Raw genomic sequence first — 20279 nt, forward strand, 5'->3', positions numbered from 1 at the left:
TGGATTAGTTCATGGGTTGTCATCATCAAAAAGGGGGAGATTGTTGAGCTTAGGGGAGCTGAAGACCTTAAGAGTTTTGATGATCACAACAACTTGGAGACAACAAGTGTACAACAACAACATTGAACACAAAAACAAAGTCAAGGAAGAGTCAAGAAAAATACCTTGAAGTATAGCTATGTAATAGAGCTTAGGAAGCAAATTGTTATAAATGAATTGTTGTATTTGTGTCTGTGTGTGCTTTGTGCATTGAGAAAATCTTGTCTAGAATCAAGTAGGGAGTAGATGATGATGAGTTAAACATTGGAAGATTATTTTGAGACTTAAAATGAAGTTTTAAGAACTGACTCAAAATAATCGATTATTGTTAAATATAATCGATTATTTCAGCAAGTGGGCTAAGTGGAATGCCTTGCTGTAATAATCGATTATTTGCCAAAATAATCTATTATTTCAGGAACAACTCTCTGGAATAATCGATTATCCAGCTAAATAATTGATTAAATTGTTCTTGATTGATTTCCAGAAATCTGAAGAACAAAATAATCGATTATTCTTTAAAATAATCGATTATTTGGGTTTGAATTTTTATAAATAGTTTGAACTCTTTTGAAACTTCATAACATTGAGTAAAAACTGATAATCAACTGGTAAAAACGTTTTAGAGAGTTTGTGTGACATCTTGGAGAGTTTTCTTTGTGAAATCCAAGAGAAAAACGTTTGTGAAAAGCTTGTGAGGAAATCATGATCATCATCATACTCTTGAAAGAGGAAGACAAAGATTCGTTCAAGAATTCCAGGTGAATTCGTTTCATTTTATTCTTTGTGAATCTTTGTGAAAAATCTTGAGAAAGGTTTCTCAAGTGGTGAAGTTTCTTGTAGTGGATTCTACAAGGGTTACTTTCTTGGGGTCAAGAAAGTGGTTATCTTTTTGTAGTGAAGTATATGCATGTGTGTGTGCTTGTAAACCTTCTTGCTAAAAGATAATGGATCAAATCTTAATCAGGTGGTGATTAAGGACTGGATGTAGGTCACATGTGGAGTGGCTGAACCAGTATAAAAGACTTGTGCAATCTTCTTCAACCTTATCTCTTATTTTGTAACTTCTTGGTTGTGCTTTAAAGAAGATAAAACTTGACTAACATGTGTATGTGAATTTTGATGGTTTAAATCTATAATTGGATATTATATTTGAACTTCATTGTCTTGTAATCAAGTTGCACATTGCATTCATATCATAGTAACAAGTCTTTAAGAGTGCTTCATTTGAAAATTCTGTCATAGAAAAGTTTTGATTGAATTTAAGATCCAAAAACTCTGATAAATTTTTAAAGGGTCATTGAATCCAATTCACCCCCCTCTTGGATTGGGCCATTCTTTTCTAACAAGCCAAACCGGATCCCCAATTAGACCTGGTTGTCTACATTGCAGTTTCCGACAAAGCCGTCAGTACTGCCCTAGTTCAAGAATGAAAGGATCAGGTGTCAGTGTACTTCATAAGCCAAGTTCTGCAAGAGGCAGAAACCAGATATCAACAACTTGAAAAAATAGTCCTAGCATTGGTACACACGGCTCGACGCCTGCGCCATTACTTCCAAAGCCATAGAATTGTTGTAAAGACGGATAGCTCGATGGCTAAGGTTCTAAGAAAGCCCGAACTGGCAGGAAGAATGGTCACTTGGTCCATAGAACTGTCACAATTTGATATTCGCTTTGAGACAAGAGGACCCATTTAGGCCCAATGCATGGCTGACTTCTTAAATGAATTCTCTCCCGAATAGCCATCAAAGTCGTCTATGTGGACTCTGCACGTGGACGGGTCATCAAACCAAAAACATAGTGGAGCTGGGATCATATTGGAAGGGCCGAGCAGTATGGTGATAGAACAATCACTACGTTTTGCCTTCAAAACTTCTAACAACCAGGCCGAATATGAAGCCTTGTTAGCCGGTTTGCGTCTCGCAAGCGAGCTGGGTGTCACCAGGATTAAGTGTTGGAGTGACTCCCAAATAGTCACAGAGCAGGTTAATAGCGCGTTCCAGATCAAAGAGCCAACATTGCTCCTATACTTCCATGCCTTTCAAAAACTGAAGTCCAACTTCGAAGAAGTTCACGTTCAGCATACCCCTAAAGAGCTTAACGCGAGAGCCGACAGTTGGCCAAACTGGAAAGCAGCAAGAAGACTAGCCAATTGCGTAGCATAATATAGCAAGAGTTGCAAAGTCCAAGCATAGTAAAGTTTGAATGTTTACAAGTCCAGCAAGGGAATAACAATTGGATGACGGGTATTATCAATTACCTTTCAACGGGAGAATTACTGTTAAGTCAGACGAAGTAACTCCCAGTAAGGTTTTGAATAAGACAAATATAATGCGTATTGTTATTTCTAACAAGTGTGTTAGTGTTTCAGATAAATACATAAGTACCGGCAAACTAAAGAATAAAGAATATACATGTATTACTGTCTACACCAGAACCAAGAGATATGAGCTAAGCACCAGATAAAGGCTGATCAAAAAAAGGAAATACATCATACGAAGATACCCACAAATGCAGACACAAAGGAAATAAAGAACAAGAGCACGAGCAACCAAGATGAAGGGCAAAAGCTAACAAGATGTCAGATGAGGAGATCAAACAATCAAACGAAATCAAGCCCAACACAAGAAGGAAAATAATGAAGCCTCAGATGATACAAGACCATGGATGATGGACAAAACTAAGTCAAAGCATCCTAGACGGTGTCAAGAGCTTGCATAGTTGACCAGATGGAGACTCAAATGCATAGACAAAAACCAAGAAGGCTGGGTTGCGTCTAAAGTCACAACGAGAAGAACTACCTAGCATCCACACTCTCATAAGAACACATGAATTCATCAAAATAGAAGAAGAGAGAAGAGAAAAATGGACTAGCGTTTATCCACAAATCAAAGCTGCATGTGTAAGAGCAAGTACACCTACCAGTCAGCAAAAGACAATGCCTCTGTAGCTACAATACCACGAAAGTACAAAGATATCTAGGTCATGATTAATGTCAGATATAGAAGTAAACAAACGGTACAAAAGACTGTAGACCCCTGAAATTGTCCGGGTCGGAAATAAGACTCGAAGACTCTCAAAGATCGAAGGAAAGTCAGCCAGAAGGACTCCTAGAAGACCATAGGATGGCTATCTGTAGGTTTAGAGGTCTTAGAGTACCTAAAAATAAGGAAGTGGGAGGTTTGGAGCTCAGTACGGCCTCCTTGGAGTTTAGTACGGCCGTACTGCACATTTTGTACTACAATACGGCCGTACTGAAACCAATACGGCCGTATTGAAGTTTCTGTATTTCAATACGGCCGTTCTGAATTCAATACGGCCGTATTGAAGTACAAAAACTCAATACGGGCCGTATTGAACCCAGGGGCCGTACTGCGCCTCATCCCTATAAATAGGACGTCATTTGGACGTCATTACACACTTTTCCACACTTCTTGGACTCTCTTCTTGAGTATTCTGGGGTTTTTGAGCAGTGTTCTGCCCTAGAATTCTCTCTGAGAGCCGATCCGACGAAGTTCTTGAGTTCTAAGCATTTAGCTTGAGAATTCGAACTAGTCGAAGGGAAATCTTTTTGATTTCCATAGTAAAAATTATTTTTTAGGAAGGAGCGAGCGAGCTTGTAGAGGGAGGGAGCGCCAAAAAGCCTCCTAAACTTCATTGATATATAAAAAGCACGCTTCAAGAGGTTTCTTCTCTAAAAATCCCTTCTTTTACCGCTTTCTGATTGTTGCATATTTAAATTCGTCATCATGTAGATATTTAATATATAATCGTTTATAATAAATAAGGGTAATTTAGTAATTTTACGCTATTATTTAATAAATAATCCGTCATAGGGAACCCTAATGGGGCGTTGTGGGGGTGCTAACACCTTCCCCGCACGTAACCGACTCCCTTACCCGACTCTGGTTGTAATGACCAAGGTTGATTTATGAAATCAATTGCCTTATCCCTTTTTCCAATGTTTTGAGTAAAACGTTGGTGGCGACTCCAAGAACCCTACCTTTTGCGAAAACTACTAATCCATGGAGGGTCCCGTTTGGGATTAACATGGATTGGTGGATCATTTTAATAAAATTGTTAGTTCGACAAGGTCTCAGTTTGAGAATAAGTCGTTCTAGCAATCCACCACTTTTAAAAATTAAAACGAGTCATGACCATCGTCGCGAATGCCAAGGTCCGTTTCGGCGGGTGGCGACAGATGGCGACTCCGCTGGGGAAGCCTCGAGAGTCAGTCCCATTTAGTGATGGATTATTTCTAAAAAATAATAGTTTAAAATTACTTTATTACCCCTTACTTGTATGATAATATGTTTTATCTATTTGGCTTCAATAACTGTTGTATGTTTAATTTTCGCAATTGTTTGAAATAAAACTGCACACAAACCTTTGCACACAACAGTTCCCTCTATACCCGGGGGCATGAGTGGAAATCCATAGGGAGTGGATGTTAGTACGGCCGGTTGTCGAATGGGTCTATAGGTGCCCGTAGACCGTTGTCGGAAAGCATCACTCAAGGTGAAAACCATGAACTCAAGTCCGACAGTGCGTTGGAACTTTCCATCGACTTACGACGAGAGGAATTGGGTCCCTATAATGGGGGCACCTTGGGGGCCTCAGACCAGTGAGAACAGTTAGAACCACCTTGAATATGCACTTTTCTGCAGGATACCCCTACCTCGTGATTCGCTCGTGACTGTTCGTGGATGAGTGAATTGTTTGTGTATAGGTTTATGTGATATTGTTTGTGCACTAAAAATAAACCTCGTGATAAGGTCTAAGAATAATCCTCATGCATGAAAATACCATGACATGAGAGGAAAGACCATGTGTGAAAATATAATAAAAGTAAGGAGCATGTGCATCATTACCAATAAGACATCATGCATCCTCATAAACCATGCATTTTAGGTTCACCAATACCCCTTGACATGAGTGAAAGAGACCCACGACTATTGAGTTTCTCCGTTGGGGAGAGGTCATAAGTCAAGGAGGGTGGTAAAACTTCGTCTTAAAAAGGCAGCACCTTAAAGATAGAGGGTTACCAAGCTCATGTCAAGTGTGTATTCACTCCATAAATAAAATTAGATTAATTCATTTTAGAAAGTGGCTGGTCATCTCTCTGTCCTCACGCGCGCGCAGAAAATCAAGAAGATGGACGCGTTGGAGGAACAAAATAAGAAGCTTACAGCCGAGCTCTCACAGCTCAAGGACCAAATGGCGCAAATAATGGAACTCATGCGTCACCATAATGTACATGGGTCTCACCACAGTGACCATGAGTCCCATCATCATGAGGAGGAGGAGCACGAGGAAGAACCTCCACGAGCTGTACCCCTTGGAGCGGGGATCATGATTAAAGAGCCCGAGGTTTCAAGGGAACAATTCCATGCTCTTGAGGATCGGCTAAGGGCTATGGAGGGGCATGATTTTGATGTCAAAGACGCCGCCGATATGTGCTTGGTGAGGGACATCCAATTCCCTCCCAAATTTAAAGTGCCAGATTTCCCAAAATATGTGGGATCGACTTGCCCCAAAAGTCATCTCACCATGTATTGCCGAAAAATGGCTGCATATGCTACCAATGAAAAGCTCTTAATTCATTGCTTTCAAGAGAGCTTGGCTGAAACTGCACTCAATTGGTATATGCAGCTGGATGGAAATCAAGTGTGCACATGGAGGCAGTTGGCCGACGCCTTTCTCAAGCGCTATAAGTATAACATCGACCTAACACCCGATAGGTCCGATCTTCAAGCCTTGAGCAAGAATAATGATGAATCTTTCAAGGCGTACGCCCAACGATGGAGGGAGTTGGCGGCACAAATAGAGCCCCCGCTGTCGGATAAGGAGACGGTGTCCTTATTCATAAATTCGTTGACCGGTCCCTATTATGACAAAATGATAGGGAACACGACAACACTCTTCTCGGACATCATCACCATCGGAGAAAGGGTGGAACAAGGGCTGAAAAGTGGGAAGCTAGCTAAGCCCTCCCAATCATTCGAAGCTAAGAAGACCTTCGGGAAGAAGAAGGAGGGAGGAGTCAACGCCATAACCATTTCTTCATCTTCTTCCACTTCGAAGTCAGGAAAGTCGCAGTATAACCCTGTGAGAAAGATTGATAAACTTTCGACCACATATAGTGACCTCCTGCCGAAGCTAGTAGAAGCTCATCTTCTAGCTTACGTTCCACCAAGGAAGATGGATCCACCTTATCCCGAGTGGTACAAACCACAAGATAAATGCCTATACCACTCGGGGGCACCAGGACATTCAACGGAGAACTGTAAAGCTCTCAAATACAAGGTCCAAAACCTTATTGATGCCGGGTGGGTCACCTTCGATTCGACAGCGCCCGACGTGAGAAAGAATCCTCTGCCGAAGCAGGAGTAGAGAGAAGATCAAGCCATGATAGGGCCCCTCCACCTTTTTTTCTTTTCTGTTGGGATTCATGATCATGAGATCCTTTTTCATGTAAATAAGGTTCTTTGTACAAATTTTAATACGTATCAATAAAGAGGCATTTTTCACACATCACTCTCTCTTTTGTTCTTTTCTCTCTTTCCTCATTAACATTAATAATTCTAAACCTAAACAGAACCAATAAAATAATTATGTCTGTAATTGTTCGCTCTGACCGGGATCCAAAAGTTGAGGATGAATGGGTTGAGTTGGACAGTGATGAGGAGACCATCTCTCTGGATCTGCAAAGACTGCTAGATCAAGAAACTCGTCTATTCCAACCGTGTCAAGAGAAATTGGAGACCGTGAATTTGGGGCAGGGCCGAGAGATAAAAGAGGTCAATGTTGGGACCCATATCAGTGATGAAATAAGGACACATGTTTCCGCTATGATTATAATAAAATCATTCTTTATTGCTTCTTTTCTTGCTTATAATAAAATTCTAAACCACATTATTTTTAACCTTGTTTGAATAAACATGAATGAGGTTAAAATCATCTTAATAATAATAAACCCGCATCATTTTTATGTGGAAGTGTGTGTGACAACTTGGAGCACCTTCCCTTGGCCTCGACAAGTGCCATCACGGATAAAAAGAAATCCTCAATAAAAGAAGCTCGACAGAAAACCCAAAAAAGGGGGCTGCGCAAAAATAAGAGCAAAAGACCCGCTAGGAATCCCATGAAAGGGTGACCTAGGCAAAAGTTAGGGTTGCAAAAATGAACAAAAACAAAAGTCCGCTAAAACGCCACAAAAGGGTGTTTTAGGCAAAAATAAGGACAATAAAAAAAAATAAAAGAAATCCATGATGATACCACGAGCCGAATTCTAGAAAGGTTCAAGGGAAGCTATCTAGGTTGTCAAAATCACAACGTCAATAAACAAAGATTTTCTTAACTTCATAAGTGTTTAATCAAACAAGCCTAAACACATAAGCCTACCTTGGCCAAACATTCTTACAAAAACCATTTTTGAAAAATAAATCCCCTCTAAAACACAAACTTCAGAACAAAAATATCTTTCCTTTCTTTTCTCTCTTGTCCCAAAAGATTTTAGAATAATCTAGTGGAAGCATGGAGAAATAAATCATCACTGAAAATGGATCTAATCTGAATAATAAAATGGTGGAAGAACTGTGCCAAGAATTCAAGATCCAACACCACAACTCTCCCCCATATCGGCCAAAGATGAATGGGGCAGTCGAGGCAACCAATAAGAACATCAAGAAAATAGTGCAAAAGATGGTTGTCTCATTTAAAGACTGGCATGAGATGTTACCCTTCGCTCTTCATGGCTATAGGACTTCAGTACGCACGTCTACAGAAGCTACTCCATTCTCCCTCGTCTATGAGATGGAGGCAGTTCTACTCGTCGAAGTCGAGATACCTTCTCTAAGGGTAATCATGAAAGCAAAACTTTCCGAGGCAGAATGGGTTTAAAGCCAATACGACTGGTTGAACCTTATCAAAGAGAAACGGCTGAACGCCATATGCCATGGTCAAGCCTATCAGAGGAAGATCAAAAAGGTTTTTGACAAGAAAGCCCACCCTCGAGTCTGCCATGAGGGAGAGCTGGTAATGAAGAAGTTGCTACCAGCTCAAAAGGACAAAATCGGAAAGTGGGCCCCAAATTACGAAGGACCATACGTGGTGAAACGAGCCTTCTCAGGAGGAGCATTGATCCTCACAGACATGGATGGAGAAGAACTTCGATACCCAGTCAACGCCGACGTGGTAAAGAAGTACTATGCTTGAAGACGTTGCTTGCATAGGCCCGCTAGGATGAAAACCCAAAAAGGGCGTCCTAGGCAAAAGTTAGGGAAAAATAAAAAGCCCGCCAGTACAAGGGTACTAGGCAAAACAAAGGTGAATTTATCCCCGCTAGGATACGTCCTAGGCAAAAATTAGGGGCAAAAGAATAAGATACAAAAACAAAGCAAGCAACGATCACTTGAATCGAAAACCGAAAGGCGGTTCAAGTGATTATCTTCTAGAAGCAAGCGTCTTGCAGCATCTACACTCCTGGCTCAGGCATCTCACCCGAAGCGACTAGGGGAACGTAAAGAGCAACAATTATAGATATAATTGTTAAGCCCAATGTATATAGCCTACCCATGCCAGCCATTCTTCAGAAATTCCTTCTGTATATCTTTCTGTAAAAACTTGTGAATATCAATAAAATATCTATTCATTTCTCTTCTCTCTTGACCATGTGATTATGCCTCTAAATTGGTATTTCATAAAAATTGTACGAAATTCCTTTAATAATCGGTCAATAAAGAAAATTGGAGGGGTTCCTATAAAATCCGTAATCTCCTGCATAAAAGGCTCACAAAAATATTCCCTCACGTCGACGACAGAAATTCCTCCAAGAAAAGGAAGATAGGGAGAGCCATTCATTTTCTAAAAAAAAAAATAATAAATAAATAAAAAAAAACATCAACAGTTGCACATTCAAAGACCTTATCATGAGGCAATTGCATAAAATAGAAAAAATAGAAAAATTGCATCACACACACATTAGTTGCACATTCAAAGACCTTATCATGAGGCAATTGCATAAAATAGAAAAAATAGAAAAATTGCTTGTGTGTGACAGCAGTCAACAGAAAAGGCAAAAAATGACAAAAAAGGCAAAAATACAGAAAAAGTCAAAATTCGACAAAAAAAAGGCAAAGATTCCGCATCTCAGAATAACTGAGCCTGGAGAGGCTCGCCGAAATAATACTCTCTCAGAATAACTGAGCCTGGAGAGGCTTGCCGAAATAATACTCTCTCAGAATAATTGAGCCTGGAGAGGCTTGCCGAAATAATACTCTCTCAGAATAACTGAGCCTGGAGAGGCTTGCCGAAATAATACTCTCTCAGAATAACTGAGCCTGGAGAGGCTTGCCAAAATAATACTCTCTCAAGATAACTGAGCCTGGAGAGGCTTGCCGAAATAATACTCTCTCAGAATAACTGAGCCTGGAGAGGCTTGCCGAAATAATACTCTCAGAATAACTGAGCCTGGAGAGGCTTGCCAAAATAATACTCTCTCAGAATAATTGAGCCTGGAGAGGCTCGCCGAAATAATACTCTCTCAGAATAACTGAGCCTGGAGAGGCTCGCCGAAATAATACTCTCTCAGAATAATTGAGCCTGGAGAGGCTTGCCGAAATAATACTCCCACAGAATAACTGAGCCTGGAGAGGCTTGCTGAAATAATACTCCCCAGAGATATTTTAGCTTTCACTCTTGGGCCAAATTCCCCAGTGAAAGCTATCAAAGCCAGATCATCGAAATCCCCCAACGGAAGCACGATCCAAACAAAATATCCAAGTCAAAGGATTTAAACTTCCTCAGTGAAAGATAGCTTTCCAACTCAAACGAAGAGTGAAGCTAAGCCTGAAGAGGCTTTCTAAATAATACTCTGGGATACATAAGAACTTCAAATCCCCAGTCGCCTACACAAGAGGCACTCCTTCAAAAAGGAAGACCCAAAAAAGAAATCAATAACAATTCCCCAAGCGGAATTTGGCTTTTCAGCCAATCATTGAACATCAAGATGATATGCCTAACAGAAGAGGCTAATCAAAATCAACGACAGAATCCCTCAGCGGATAACAGCCTACGCGGAGGCAATAAAACCAGAAAATCAAAAGAGTCACCCGAATAAGGATAACCGGGATACTCCACCACCGTCGAAAGGACGTCAGCCAACCATAAGGCACCGCTCACATCAGAAAGAGCATCTTTGTGTCTGCACCCCCAAGGAATCAGAAATTCCCCAGTGGGCACCAACTACGCAATGGAAAGTTGGGACACAAGAACCTATGAGTAACTGCACATCCCCTAGACGGATCCCTGCGTTATCCAGCCCTCAGTGGCATCAAAATCAAAAACAACCGTCGAAGCAGCATCGTGGACAGTGGAGACAAAATCATCACAATAGAATTCCCCAGCGGATGACAGCCTACACAGAGGCAACAAAACCAGAAAATCAAAAGAGTCACCCGAATAAGGATAATCGGGATACTCCACCAACGTCAAAGGACGTCAGCCAAACATAAGACATCGCTCAATTCAAGAAGAGCATCTGTGTCTACACCCCAAGGAGTCAGAAATTCCCCATGGGTACCAACTATGCAAATGCAAGTTGGGGCACAAGAACCTATGAATGACTGCACATCCCCTAGACGGATCCCTGCGTTATCCAGCCCTCAGTGGCACAAAATCAGAAAAAACGTCGAAGCAGCATAGTGGACTGTGGAGACAAAAATCATCTCAGATCCCTGGAGAGGGTAAACTCGCATTGCCGAAGTGATCAGAAGACACGGACGCAGACCCTGGAGAGGGCAAACTCAGTTGCCTAGGTCGTTAGAGACAACCGGAGCAGAGTCTGGAGAGACGGTACTCAAAGTCTGGAGAGACGGTACTCAAAGTCTGGAGAGACGGTACTCAAAGTCTGGAGAGACGGTACTCAAAGTCTGGAGAGACGATACTCAAAGTCTGGAGAGACGGTACTCAAAGTCTGGAGAGACGGTACTCAAAGTCTGGAGAGACGGTACTCAAAGTCTGGAGAGACGATACTCAAGGTCTGGAGAGACGGTACTCAACCATCAGCGTCGTCAGAGGCACATTGGTGTTCAACTTCCGGCTCGGGCGTCGAGTGAAGTTGAGCCTGGAGAGGCGGTACTCAGCTACCGAGGTTGTCAGAAACGCCGAGGTATGCATCAACCTGGAGAGGCAACTCAACGATTTTCCACCGGAAGACGCTACAAGTCATAAGGTTAGCACGTTCCCCGGACAATTGGGTCAACTCCTTTACTTGTCAATCGGTACACCAAAAGGCCGTTTGACTAAGTAAAGGGGGGGCAGCTGTAGACCCCTGAAATTGTCCGGGTCGGAAATAAGACTCGAAGACTCTCAAAGATCGAAGGAAAGTCAGCCAGAAGGACTCCTAGAAGACCATAGGATGGCTATCTGTAGGTTTAGAGGTCTTAGAGTACCTAAAAATAAGGAAGTGGGAGGTTTGGAGCTCAGTACGGCCTCCTTGGAGTTCAGTACGGCCGTACTGCACATTTTGTACTACAATACGGTCGTACTGAAACCAATACGGCCGTATTGAAGTTTCTGTATTTCAATACGGCCGTACTGAATTCAATACGGCCGTATTGAAGTACAAAAACTCAATACGGGCCGTATTGAACCCAGGGGCCGTACTGCGCCTCATCCCTATAAATAGGACGTCATTTGGACGTCATTACACACTTTTCCACACTTCTTGGACTCTCTTCTTGAGTATTCTGGGGTTTTTGAGCAGTGTTCTGCCCTAGAATTCTCTCTGAGAGCCGATCCGACGAAGTTCTTGAGTTCTAAGCATTTAGCTTGAGAATTCGAACTAGTCGAAGGGAAATCTTTTTGATTTCCATAGTAAAAATTATTTTTTAGGAAGGAGCGAGCGAGCTTGTAGAGGGAGGGAGCGCCAAAAAGCCTCTTAAACTTCATTGATATATAAAAAGCACGCTTCAAGAGGTTTCTTCTCTAAAAACCCCTTCTTTTACCGCTTTCTGATTGTTGCATATTTAAATTCGTCATCATGTAGATATTTAATATATAATCGTTTATAATAAATAGGGGTAATTTAGTAATTTTACGCTATTATTTAATAAATAATCCGTCATAGGGAACCCTAATGGGGCGTTGTGGGGGTGCTAACACCTTCCCCGCACGTAACCGACTCCCTTACCCGACTCTGGTTGTAATGACCAAGGTTGATTTATGAAATCAATTGCCTTATCCCTTTTTCCAATGTTTTGAGTAAAACGTTGGTGGCAACTCCAAGAACCCTACCTTTTGCGAAAACTACTAATCCATGGAGGGTCCCGTTTGGGATTAACATGGATTGGTGGATCATTTTAATAAAATTGTTAGTTCGACAAGGTCTCAGTTTGAGAATAAGTCGTTCTAGCAATCCACCACTTTTAAAAATTAAAACGAGTCATGACCATCGTCGCGAATGCCAAGGTCCATTTCGGCGGGTGGCGACAAAGACTTCGTGAAACAAGCAAACATTTAATGCAAGATCAGATGCATTAAGTCCAAGAACCCAAAACCTGTGAAAACTAAACAAGAGAATTAGATGATGGCTAGTCAAGCATCAAAACTAGGTCTGCTCACGAATGAAAGAAAATTCAACAAACACCAGATGAGGGCTACTACAAGAAAGAGACATTGGAGTATCATAAGAAAAGCCAAAATGAGACCAAACCCGGAACAAGAAAAGCTACGTCGAACATCAGAAGAAGCTAGATGGTCAACTCTGTTAAAAGAACAGTTAAGGTAAGGCACATCATGAGAACTAGACAATTCAAGCTAATTGAATAGACAAAGTACAATACGTGCACCAGACGACTATGAGTCAAATATCAGATAGATGTGTGTCAAGGACAACCTCCAGTGCAACGTGAAGAAATGGATCAAGCGTGAGACAAAGATAAGAAGAAAGTCGACTATGCATCAGACGAAGGACAACACATACTGAAAGACACTCCAAATAGAAATAATGTCTGTTTATTCACATTGTTGACCAGATCAAAGAAAAAAAATCAAAGCATTAAACTCAAACATTGAGAGAAAGGTCAAGATTTGTTGCAAACCCAAAATTTTCCGATCTTGCAACTAATGATTTAGACATCCTTTTAAAAGTCTCATTAATTAAGGAATGCCCGGACACCAGACTAATCCTTAATTAATGGTTTTGAAAATAGGTTCATGGAGTCGCCACCAATATTTTACTCAAAACATTGGAAAAAGAAAAGATTTTTAAAGATCCAATAATGGTCTTGATAACCAGAATTGGGTTCGGGGGTCGGTTACGTGTAGGGAAGGTATTAAGCACCCCTACAACGCCCTTAATCGGTACCCTATGATGAAGTGAACGTGATAAGAAATAATAAATTAAATATTAGATCCTCTTTATTAATAATTATTTACATACTTGAAATTTAAATAATACAGTTAACCCTAAAATGTTTACATGATATTTTTATTATAACGATAATTATTATAGATAAGAAATAAAAATAAAGAGAAAGAAATTAACTGAAATACCTTTTCAATGAACTCTATTGGATCTTCAAAATAAGGAGATTTTAGGTGCTTTATGACAACCTTTCGCACTACAATTGCCTCACAATACTCAAGAAATACAATAAGAGAGGGGGAGAGAAAAAGAGAGAAATTTCGAGCTCTAAGGAGTGCTGGACAAAATTTTTGGAGTCCCTCAGAAATGTGCCCAAGCTGTCAATTTATAGGCTTCAGACAGGGTCCAGAACGGCCCGTTCCGAAATCAGAACGGCCCGTTCTGGATCTGGCCGTTACATGTTAATTTAGTGTATTGGAACGGGCCGTTCTGAAATCGGAACGGCCCGTTCCAGAGGCGCGTTTAACACATAAATTCCATTCTGGAATGGCCCGTTCCAAATTAAGGATTTAAGCATTTTTTTGTTATTTGGAACGACCCGTTCCAATTTGGGAATGGCCCGTTCCAAATGTATGTTTTAGCCTTTTTTAAAGAGCCTGGAACGGCCCGTTCCGATTTTGGAACGGCCTGTTCCGGTTTAGGGTTTTAGGCTCTTTTTGTAAATTGGAATGGCCCGTTCCAGTTTTGGAACAGCCCGTTCCGGGCTACTAAAACCAGCTTTTTTGAGCTTTTAGCCTTCTGATGCCATGTCCTGTTATTTCCATGATTGGGAGCTACTTTTCTAGATAATAAACGTCCATTTCTTCGTTTGTATGCCCCCGAACGAAGTTGGGTGTCTATAGCTACCCTTCTTTACTTGTCCTTTGGAATAGTAATGTGTTGCTTTTCCAAAGGCAAGGAAAGACGTAGACATTTCGTCCGGGTCTTCTCTTCGTCTCTTTGTTGATGCTTCTACATTGCTTCCCTTGGATAGGTGTATTCGCTTGTATCATTACCTTTTAGAGTAGCTGAGTGTTGAGTTGCATACTCTATGGGGTAACAAGGGTGACAAACTATACACTTGATCTTCAGTCTTCGAGTAGAAGCTCCATTGTTTCTCTTGTGATAGTGAGGTGAAAATTCGGATCTTCACTCTTGTTTTGACAATAGATACCTTCACGTTGTTTCCTTCAAGTAGACGGTGTTCCCTATATCCTTGCCCTTTGGAGCAACTGAGTGTTGGATTGTATGCTCTATTGGGTGTCAAGGATGGTGAACCGAAACATCTAGGCTTCAAGATCCATGTGAATGCCTTATGTCGCTTCATATGTTCTAATCTTCTCCTTTACTTCAGCAGTGTAGATGCCCCCACACCATTTCCTTCGGGTAGATGGTTTTTACCTGTATCCTTGTCCCTAAGAGCAACTGAGTGTTGGTTTATATGCTCCGTTGGGTGATAAGGATGGTAAACCGAAACATCTAGGCTTCTGGTCTTGATGTATATGCTTCCTAATGCTTCTTCTTGTCTCATGGTAGTGTGTTTCTTTATTTATGGCTTGTTAAAGAGGGAGTATATTCTGAGCTCAGCCTCTCTAAGCTAGACTGATATTTAGGGCTTCAGCCGACCCGTTGATGGAAGCTCGACGGCAATCCCGATTTTGACTTCGAGGAACTCGGCGGTACCCTCGTTGTCGTTCACTGATTTGAGAGGCTCGACGGCGGCTCTCAACCAAGTTGTGCTGATTTTTATGGCTTCAACGGACCTATGGTGAGAGCTCGACAGCCGTCCTGATTTTGACTTCGAGGAACTCGGCGGTACCCTCGTTGTCGTTCACTGGTTTGAGAGGCTCGACGGCGGCTCTCGATCAAGCTTGGCTGATTTTAAGGCTTCAACCGACCTACGGTGGGAGCTCGGCGGCATCCCGGTTTCAACTTTGAGGAACTCGGCGGTACCCTCGTTGTCATTCATTGATTTGAGCGGCTCGATGGCGGCTCTCGATCAAGCTTGGTTGATTTTAAGGCTTCAACCGACCTACGGTGGGAGCTCGGCGGCATCCTGATTTCAACTTCGAGGAACTCGGCGGTACCCTCGTTGTCATTCATTGATTTGAGCGGCTCGATGGCGGCTCTCAATCAAGCTTGGTTGATTTTAAGGCTTCAACCGACCTACGGTGGGAGCTCGGCGGCATCTTGATTTCAACTTTGAGGAACTCGGTGGTACCCTCGTTGTCATTCATTGATTTGAGCGGCTCGATGGCGGCTCTCAACTTGGATGGTTGTTGATATCCTTTGAAGGAGGACCTTTGAAATCTTGGGTGGATACTTGATGGTGATTCCTTTTCGATTTGAGGTACTCGACGGTACCCTCGTTGTTGACTTGTGATGGAAAATGCCCCAAGGAGGATGGGCAAGATGTACTTGATGTGCCCCTGTGTTGATGGGCGATAGATGGGTGATAGGGATTCTGGTGTTTTCCCTGCCATGTGAGTATTGTGATGTCTCTCCAGGCGCCTTCTTGTTGTAGGTTTTTTTTTTCATTTCTTTGTTTAGCTTCGGCTTTTTCACATTTGAAGCTTGCATTTTTCTGCTATTTTTTTAAATGCTTCGACTTTTTAACATGTATGAAGCTTGCCTTTTTTCTGTTTTATCTTTTGTTATCATCACTGGTGGAGGGATCCCATCCTATGATGATGTTATTTGCTTAATATTTATTGACGAGTATTATTTTGGAAGCCACTTCTGGCTTTGGTAAGAAAACCATTCCTAGTCTTGGCATTCTCTTGAATCATCCTTCATTCAATTGAGGAGTAAGGCGTGATGACCTCTTCATGCTTGTGGACTTGATTATTCTTCCTCGTCCGGTTCTATCCCGTCTTGTTGTTGACATGTCTTTTGTTTCTTGGTGGATATATGAAACCACTTATATGGAATGCCCTTGTTGGGGCTATGTTTCTTGACATGATCTTGGCTTTAAGGCACTGTCTAGTTATTGATCCTTTTTTACGGGTGCTTTGGCCTCTTGATTCCTCCGACAAGGGATGGATAGACACACACAAAGAATGCAAGAATGCAAAAGAAAATGCAAAGCAGGAATGGATTGGATTTTTTTCAATTTTTTTTTTTGAATTTATACCCTTTTGTGTACACTTGTGCCCTATGCATGCTATGCAATGATGCCTCTATGCTAATGCTTAAATGCAGATTGATTTTACTTTCAAGAAATTAATCTATGCGCATTAATCAATGACATGGATTGTTAGCCTTTAGCCGTGTCGAATTCATTCCAAGTGTTGCTTCCTGAACTTGAGGTCTGTTTAGTTCAGCCCTCTCGCTTGTACTGGATATGATATGTTAGACCTTGGATCAGGTGTACCTAGACTCTGTTCTAGGACACCTCCATCTTTTTCTTGTGAGTGTTCATTGTGCATACTCCGTGTATCTCTCAAATTTATCTTAATGCCATATAGGTCAAGAGGAAAGAGAGGAAGAAGATATATACATATATTTTTTTGCAGAAGTTTTGTTAGAAAGGATTTTGCAAAAATGGTTTTTAGAAGAATGGTTGGCCGAGGTAGGCTAGTGGTTTAGGCTGATGAACAAGCACGTTCAAAGCGAGGAAATCATTTTCTGCAATAGCTCATTATTTCCTTTAAAATTAAGCAACGACTTGGGATTGCATATTGATTAAATGATCTTCTCGAGCCGCCTTTCGATTTTCAGCTCAGGATGCTGCTTTGTCCTAACTTTTGCCTAGGTTACTTGAGGTGTGTTCCCTAGCGGACATTTTCTTTTTGATCCTCACTTTTGCCTAGGCTACCCTTTTGTTTGTGGGTCTCCTAGCGGACCTTGCCCTAATTTTTGCGTTGCCCCTCAGTGAGTTTCTTGTGGGGTTTTTGTCTTTGCAGCATTTATGATCATTTTTCATTCCTTCATTAAAGGGGGATGCCCCTTGCACTGATTTCATTTGGACTTTTATCCACGAGTCATGCCCAATTTGATTGATCTTTATGTGTTTTTTTATTGCGTATTAAGCCATTGTTTCTGATGACGTCCTTATTTCAAATGTACTTGTTCATTTAAGGTTTGTTGACGAGGCTTAGAGTAGATAAAATAGAGAAGAGAAATGAAGTAGAAAAGTGTATGACATTAAAATAGAATTATCAATTTACACGTGCCCATTTAATGTAGCTTGAGGGCCCGGGCAGGCCCCAAGTTCGTGATTCGTACACAAAGAAAAAGAAGAAGGTTGCCCCTTAGAGAGGCTTAGGTCATCTAACTGTAGAGCTAGTCCTCCATTTGCTTGGATGTGGCGCTTCAGAAGATTTCGTGTAGAGGGAGGGCCTTTGGCTTCTTCTCTCATGAAGGTTTTCTCAACCCGTATCTTTCCTGAGATGTAGGAATGGGTAGAAGCGATGATAGAGCTTTCTATGAAATCTGAAGAGGAACATTCAAGCTGTCTCTCGATTTTAGCTCGAACAAACATTGGCTTTTTTTTTTTTTTTTTTTTGCCTAGAATGCCCTTTGCGGGTTTTCATTCTAGCAGCTTCTTAACAAGCAATGCTTCTCTCTTGTTGAAGTCACCTTTTGAGAAAGCTCTAATCGTTTTGCCTTAGTGTTTGAGAGATTCGTCATCCTTAGGTTCTCTTTATTAGCTTGCAACTCGTTAAGAGTGTGGATCCATCCATTCCCTTTGGATTTCACGGTTGCACGATACGACTTTATCCTCTTAGGGTAAGAGTTGGCGTCTTAATGATTGTGGAGTTCTTTACCCTCAACTCTTTATGCATGGCTTGTTTCCATTACTTCCGATTAACGCACATAGGTTAATTTCCCTTTTTATTCTTATTTATTCTTTTACAAGGAGGGATATGTTCTAAATGAATGTAATGCAGAATGTAGAGAAAGTTGAGAATAATAAATATCAGTCTCATTGATTTGTTTATTTGTGAATGCTCAAATAGATTTCAACAGTATTAAGTGAGAATCTATATTAGATTCTAAGAAAACTTACTTCAACAAACATATCAAAGCAAGGGCCTAACCATAGTATTTTTTAAAAAAATTGATTTGGGCCTTTTCTTTATAAAGCAGATACTGTTGTAAATTAGAGCATTCACTTTTCTTAACTTTCTACACATACAGAAGCCTAATCCTCCTTAGCTAATAAAATAAAATGAATGAAATTAATGAGCTAATCTAGAATGCATGTCCTTTTTTTTGCCGAATCTTTATCATGTTTCTATTATCTAAAGGGGAATGATGCATGGTAAAGATGAGACTACCTATGTTGATTTTTATTGATTCTTTTTTTTTTACAAAAAGGAAACTACCTATATGATGTTAATGAAATGCTGACCTAAGAATGTACAAAGGGGTATAAAATTTTATTATTTTTTTTATATTATTTGTTTGCCTATTTTAAAATTCCAATCCACTCTTATTAGAACAAAATAATACAAACAAATGCACACACATATGCTCAATCAACGTACACCCACGAACGATCATGATCAAATCCTTGGTCTGTGGTCCTTGTCAAGAAAAGTGCGTTGTATAGGACGGTTCTAATCTCACTGGTCTTTAAGGCCCCCAAGGTGCCCCCATTATAGGGACCCAGTATCTCTGTCACCATCACCTGACAAACTCTAAGGTCTGTCGCAATATTTCAGGCTAGAGTAACCGGTTATCACCTTGAGTTTGATTTCCGACAAGGCTCGTAGGCTCCAAGGCCAAACTTGGGCCGGTCGTACGTCAACCACTTCCTATGTTTAATACTATCATGCCCCCGGGTGTAGGGAGAACTGTTGTGTGCAAAGGTTTATGTACAATTTTATTTCAAATATGTGCGGAATTTAAATAAGCAAACAGATATCAAAGCCAAACAAAGAAAACAAACAAGGTAAAGGAAAAAAACATTTGAATTATTATTTTTTATTTTATTAACTTCATCAATTAAATGGGCCTGACCCTCTTTAAACGTCCCCAGTGGAGTCACCATCTGTCGCAACCTGAAATTTTCCGATCTTGCGACTAATGATTTAGACATCCTTTTAAAAGTCTCATTAATTAAGGAATGCCCGGATACCAGACTAATCCTTAATTAATGGTTTTGAAAATAGGTTCATGGAGTTGCCACCAATATTTTACTCAAAACATTGGAAAAAGAAAAGATTTTTAAAGATCCAATAATGGCCTTGATAACCAGAATTGGGTTCGGGGGTCGGTTACGTGTAGGGAAGGTATTAAGCACCCCTACAGTGCCCTTAATCGGTACCCTATGATGAAGTGAACATGATAAGAAATAATAAATTAAATATTAGATCCCCTTTATTAATAATTATTTACATACTTGAAATTTAAATAATACAGTTAACCCTAAAATGTCTACATGATTATTTTTATTATAACGATAATTATTATAGATAAGAAATAAAAATAAAGAGAAAGAAATTAACTGAAATACCTCTTCAATGAACTCTATTGGATCTTCAAAATAAGGAGATTTTAGGTGCTTTATGGCAACCTTTCGCACTACAATTACCTCACAATACTCAAGAAATGCAATAAGAGAGGGGGAGAGAAAAAGAGAGAAATTTCGAGCTCTAAGGTGTGCTGGACGAAATTTTTGGAGTCCCTGAGAAATGTGCCCAAGCTGTCAATTTATAGGCTTCAGACAGGGTCCAGAACGGCCCGTTCCGAAATCGGAACGGCCCGTTCTGGATTTGGCCGTTATGTGTTAATTTAGTGTATTGGAACGGGCCGTTCTGAAATCGGAACGGCCCGTTCCAGAGGCGCGTTTAACACATAAATGTCATTCTGGAACGGCCCGTTC

General features: G+C 40.8%; 1 protein-coding gene across 1 annotated transcript; it reads left to right on the forward strand.

The window, feature by feature from the left end:
* The first annotated feature begins 1796 nt into the window (after positions 1-1796).
* Positions 1797-2204, forward strand: LOC145957889 (uncharacterized). Its single transcript, XM_083074313.1, has one exon. It carries the CDS (start codon positions 1797-1799, stop codon positions 2202-2204), a length of 408 nt encoding a protein of 135 aa, XP_082930439.1.
* Positions 2205-20279: the final 18075 nt, after the last annotated feature.

The sequence above is a fragment of the Cajanus cajan genome, chromosome 5, assembly GCF_000230855.2.
Source record: "Cajanus cajan strain Asha chromosome 5, NIPB_CcT2T_4, whole genome shotgun sequence".
NCBI lineage: Eukaryota > Viridiplantae > Streptophyta > Magnoliopsida > Fabales > Fabaceae > Cajanus > Cajanus cajan.

Coding starts and splice junctions, on each gene's coding strand:
- LOC145957889 (XM_083074313.1), top strand. CDS start 1,797: ATGTGGACTCTGCACGTGGACGGGTCATCAAACCAAAAACATAGTGGA.